Source organism: Buceros rhinoceros, unplaced genomic scaffold (assembly GCF_000710305.1).
Source record: "Buceros rhinoceros silvestris isolate BGI_N320 unplaced genomic scaffold, ASM71030v1 scaffold19997, whole genome shotgun sequence".
Classification (NCBI taxonomy): Eukaryota; Metazoa; Chordata; class Aves; order Bucerotiformes; family Bucerotidae; genus Buceros; species Buceros rhinoceros.
This window is the reverse complement of record NW_010422528.1, coordinates 33466-39259: the sequence shown is the minus strand read 5'-3', so window position 1 is coordinate 39259 and position 5794 is coordinate 33466. Positions and strand designations below refer to the sequence as shown.

At 34.7% G+C, this 5794-nt stretch overlaps 1 protein-coding gene across 1 annotated transcript in view; it reads left to right on the top strand.

Moving 5' to 3' along the window:
- The window catches only part of NLGN1 (neuroligin 1), a 9912-nt gene extending 6448 nt beyond the window's left edge, over positions 1-3464 (top strand). Inside the window, exon 5 of the mRNA XM_010140047.1 lies at positions 858-3464. Coding sequence (XP_010138349.1) covers positions 858-1680 — 823 coding nt within the window. The 3' untranslated portion in view covers positions 1681-3464. The remainder of the gene's footprint in view (positions 1-857) is intronic.
- The last annotated feature ends 2330 nt before the right edge of the window (positions 3465-5794 follow it).

Sequence of the window (5794 nt, the reverse complement as noted above, 5' to 3'; positions counted from 1 at the left end):
ATGGTTGTGGCGTTTTCCCTTGGTTATCTCGCTTGAGAAGTCCGCTGGACTTGTAGGTTGAGAGTACAAACTGGGTTGTGTATTTATGTTTGTTGTAATGTCCCTCAGCTCACTTACACATTCTAGCAAAAAGAGGAAAAAAAAATCTTTGCGAACATTCTGCATGAAGAAATGAAGAAAATACTTTGTGCACAAATAGAATTCAGGGTTCCCAGAGAAGTGCAAAACTAAACATTTAACATATGTGTATAGTTAGAAATTAGTAACTGACTTCACAACACTGATAATATTTTCATCCCACGAGACAAAATATTATGTAAACGTTGCATCAGATAGAGTACAGCTTGTTTTAATAGTGCATTTTGTTTTAAATTGACACTTCTGACCACAAAATATGTGACTTGAAACTTGAAAAGTTTTTAAATTTTCATTAAGTTTTCTCTCACTGTTAGTTCAAAACACTTTTCTGTCTTCAGCCATTGGAGTCAAGTCACAGTGTGTTCTACTGAGTTATGCCCTGCCATGGTCTTTCACCTCTGGAAGGCTGTGGATACTGCACAGGAACTGAAATGCAGAGCTTTATGAGCTTTATGTCACTATAAAAGAAAAGCAAAGCTTAATGTCTTCTCACACTGGTCTCTCGGAGACATTTGTCTGCGTTACCACGTTGCTGGCAGTCTGTCCTCAGCAGCAAAATATTTCAGTGTGAGAGATACAAACATCTTGGCAACTGAAGTCTATGTAAAATAGGACATTTAGGCCTCTAATTTTAGGAAACAGCATTTTGCTCTGTCCAAAGACAGACTTAAACATTAAGTATGAAATCTTAATTATGATATTTCTTTTTTTTTCCTTAGTGACCCAAATCAACCAGTGCCGCAAGATACAAAATTCATCCATACAAAACCAAATCGTTTCGAAGAAGTAGCATGGACCAGATATTCTCAGAAAGACCAACTGTATCTTCACATTGGATTAAAACCACGAGTTAAAGAACATTATAGGGCCAATAAAGTGAACCTTTGGTTGGAACTGGTACCTCATCTGCACAATCTTAACGACATTTCACAGTATACCTCTACCACAACTAAAGTGCCATCAACTGATAATACTTTCAGACCAACAAGGAAAAATTCTGTTTCTGTTACTTCAGCCTTTCCTACAGCCAAACAAGATGATCCCAAACAACAACCAAGCCCGTTTTCAGTGGATCAAAGGGACTATTCAACGGAATTGAGCGTTACTATTGCAGTTGGTGCATCTTTGCTATTCCTGAACATTTTGGCCTTTGCAGCATTGTACTACAAAAAAGACAAGCGGAGACATGATGTTCATAGGAGATGTAGCCCACAACGTACTACTACCAATGATCTTACCCATGCACAAGAAGAGGAGATAATGTCCCTCCAAATGAAGCACACTGACTTGGATCATGAATGTGAGTCCATCCATCCACACGAGGTGGTTCTTAGGACCGCCTGTCCCCCGGACTACACTCTAGCTATGAGAAGGTCTCCTGATGATATTCCTTTAATGACACCCAACACCATCACAATGATCCCCAACACTATACCAGGGATTCAACCCCTACACACATTCAACACATTTACTGGCGGACAGAACAATACTCTGCCCCATCCTCATCCCCACCCCCATTCACACTCAACAACCAGGGTATAGCCAGACAAGATGAAACAAACTTTATTTTTTGATGGATTACAGCAGGCGATATTACTGAAGATTACTTGGCTTTCAACCTACAAGACTCTTACTATTTAAATATGGAAGAATATTATGTGAATATACATATCAAGAACTTCTGGGGTTTTGGAAAAAATGAATTGTACATATATCAAATGAACTTAAGAAACAAACAAAAGAAAAAACAAAACAAAAAACCCAACTGTTTGCAATTGCTTGAAGCAGTTGTCCTGAATGATACTTTTTCATTCACATTCAAGTATTAATTTTTTGAAGATTTAAGTTACATAATGGAATTAGGCATGTGCAACACAAACAGGAAAGAACTATGACTGAAAATTTTAAAAACCTATAAATATGCACAAGGGACACACTAATGGAATGTCAGATAATTTTCACCACTTTTTATTTGGACCTGTTTTCTTGGGTAAACCATATTTACATATTTGAATAAGTACACAAAGCACCAATGCTGTTAAGGCCTTAGAAAGGGGCTCATGCTGAAATCTGCCAGTCAAAGAAGTTTTACAGCCTGGCAGGTATAACATTATCACATAAGTGCTGTCAGTATAAAAGTTGTGGGAATAAAGGAAAAATGGATATTTTTAGCACGATGTGCATGATAATTTATATGCTTGGTGGCTGTGCTGCTGATTAAGCCGTAATTAAAATTCTTCTCATCCCATTGGAGTTTTTAATACAAGCTTTCTCCATCAATTGGCACAACCTAAAGAAGTTTTTTTAAAGGGACAAAAGTAATTACAGTAAAAAAATATTTCATGGTAGCTTCAGAAACAGAAGGAATTGCAACAGTTCTTAAAGGTATTTATGGCATTCTAGGTGTACAGCGGCGAACCCTCGCTGATATGCATCCCAGACAAAAAAAAAATCTGTATGATTAATGTTCTTTTTCCTTACCACCTACATAATTTCTAACTTTAACATAACTATAACTTTAACAGAATCTCCTCTGATGAAGGATGTATAATTTACTGTGATTTAGTTACAATCTATTTAGTTCAAATTGGTAAGGTAAAGTGTGTCCAAAAATTGAATTGCAGTGATACTTTGCAATATAAAAATGTCCCGATATTACCATTCTGATTACACCTTTCAGTTTGTTGTTTAAACTCATGTTGCATGTTACAAAGTTTACTTATAATACTTCAATATAAACTTAATTCCCTTTCTGCTATATGTTAGCTTTGCCATTCAAACGAATTCTTGAGACCAGATGGCAACACTGTAGAGGAAGAGGGTATGTAAGAACGGGGAGAGAGCCAGCAACTGGAAATTTTAAATCCTACCTACATATGTTGTGTGATTTGAAATGAACGTTCTAAAATCACAAGAAATTTTTCATCCCCCTGTTGCTTTCCAGTAATTATATTCCTTTAAAAATGTTTGTATATGTAATCAGATGTACATTTATATAAAAAAAATAATTGAGATGGACTTAAGAGCACATCCCTGATAAATACTTTCTCTCTTACCTGTACTATATTTCTATTAGACTAAAGTTACGTGATTTTTTTTTACATTTTTTCAAATTACTAGCAATTTTGATAGTTTGTAAGATAATGCGAAGAACTTTCTCTGACAAACTAACTGCAGTAACAGAAACATTTCTTTTCAGTTACTCTTTTTCAAGAATGAAAGCTTATTACACACAAAAATTGTATACTACTTGATGGAAAATTACTTTGTACTTCTTGGCCATATTACTGGTCACCGAGTGAAATAAAGATAATCTGGATAACGAATATTAGTCCAATGCTAAGAGACCTGATCTTTGCTCATTAAAGAGCTAAAATGTTTATTGCTGTTTTGTCATTTTTTAATGAAGTAATGGTAACTGTCTCAAATAAAGAGTAATATCTTAAGACCAGTCTGGCTTTTGAAGACATGAACATGCCTTCTACAACTAACACAACTGCATATTTGTGGGCAGTCCCACCTACCACCATTTCTTACAGAAATACTGATGTTGTACTGACTATGATGTCATAGTATTACCCGCCAATTTCCCCTGGTTTTTGGGAATAAGGTAAAAATGCAAATATCAACATCAGAAGAAGAGCAAGCAACAGGCCTAATGGAAATAAATCTGCAGTATTCCGCGATGGAAAGTAAATCACCTGGGTTTTACTTGGGTGGTTGAACTTCTATAAATGATTGCTAGGAGTTTCAAAATGTGTTTGCTAACACCAAGAGCAAATGTTAAAAGTGAAGCTGAAAGCAAAATAAAGTCATTTTCTTTAGCTATTAAAAAAAAAATTCCATATATTTAATTAGTGCTTTTTACAGTCCCCAGTTTTAAATTAAGCTCTTTCAGTAGAAGCATAAAAAATAGTCTTCAAAATCCAGGGTGGTCTGTGTGCAATTTCTGCCTGATGTGGTTGTGCTTTTAGACTGTGACCTGCCAATGTAAACCAATAAAAAGAATTGTCTGCCATCTGATAATTATTGTTTAATAGGAAGATTGTATTTTGCTATGTTGATGAAACAAAACAAAAAAAAATACAAAAATATTGATGGCCATAAAACAAGATATTCATGAAATATGATTTTATGTGCTTTTCTTAACTTTATCAAAACCAAAATAACTTTCTACTATAGTTTATTTGTGGCCATATATCTATATATCTCTATATATACAGTATCTGGTAATTGTTTACTTTTATTAGTTACAAAATAAATGATTTAGGTAAACCAAGCATGACACTACACTTTATTTCTGTCAGCCAACAGTATTTAAAATGTGGAAACGAAGGCAACAGCTCAAATTTTATCACTCCTGTTTGAAAAATAGAGCATCCATTCCTGTGATGCAGATACTGTGACTGATATTTTAGTGGCTACTTTATAATTACATTACAGCAGCCGGCTTTCCAAAAGTAAGATGGTGTCCCACGTTTTAAGACGGCATTAAGAAAGACCAAGAGATGGTTTAAAGCTGAAACAAAATAAAAATATAGGAAATAGGTTTGGAATATCATCATTACACTTCATGGAATATGTTTGTTCTTTTAAAAAGATTTATCTGTTTGATTTCTTTTCCAGGGTAGCCTACAAGAAAGCAAATCCGAGTGTGATATTTAATTTTTTATCATCCTTGGACCAGACTTCCAACAAAATTAGACTATCAGGAAGTCTTTGGAAGTTCAGTAAAAACATAAAATCCTGCATTTATTGCTTTCACACTTTTGTAAATATGTTTGCAGACCTTTTTAAGAAAATGTATTCTACCATTTTGAGAAAAAAAATAACAATGGAACTATTGTCTTGGTTATCTTTTAAAATTACAGGCAATATAATGTGCTGTGCTGACATTTCTAGGTGAAATAAAGCAGATAGATAAAACCTCATTTTGCTCAATGGTATCTCGGTTATACGTGGTGTTCTCCACCCACTGAAGACTGCAGGAAAGTCGTGGATGAACTAACTGAATGTAATGTGCCACAGGAAAATGTGGCTGCTTTTGTTGGTGGTACTGAACATGCATTCCTGTGTCACAAGACTTGAATTTTTGGATATTCTGGTTATTGAAACACCCTGAAAAACAGATGACTAGAGGTCTAACAAATAAACGTGCACTGAAAATGCTGGAATTTCTGTCGCCAGCTTTACTAAGAGATGAAACAGCTTATTTCATAGGAAACTGTCAAACATCATGGCATTCCTTTGATGTTTGTAGTTGTTTTTTTCCTGTGGTGTTAGTTTAAAATATTGGCCTATTCCCCCTCCTTTTTTTTCTAGTAATGAACTGTTACAGATGATCGCTTTTTAATGTAAGCGAACATGAGATAATTTAATTATTATTCTGAAAAAGTGCTCACAAATAAATTAAATTAATGGGAAATTCTCTGCAGAGGTTTTGTTATTTTTCATTCCAAGCTCTTGTCAAAGCATCTGTTGCAGCAGTTCTCCCCTTTTTCAGTCTGTACGCTAAGGGTCTCTCTCCAAATAACACTAAACATCTTTTTCTATTTGAAATAACAACGCTGTAAGATTAAGCTGTCCTTCGGAGACCTCCAAATAAATATGAACAATTTGAAACATGGTAAATGGCCTTTTACTCTAAACATTCTAA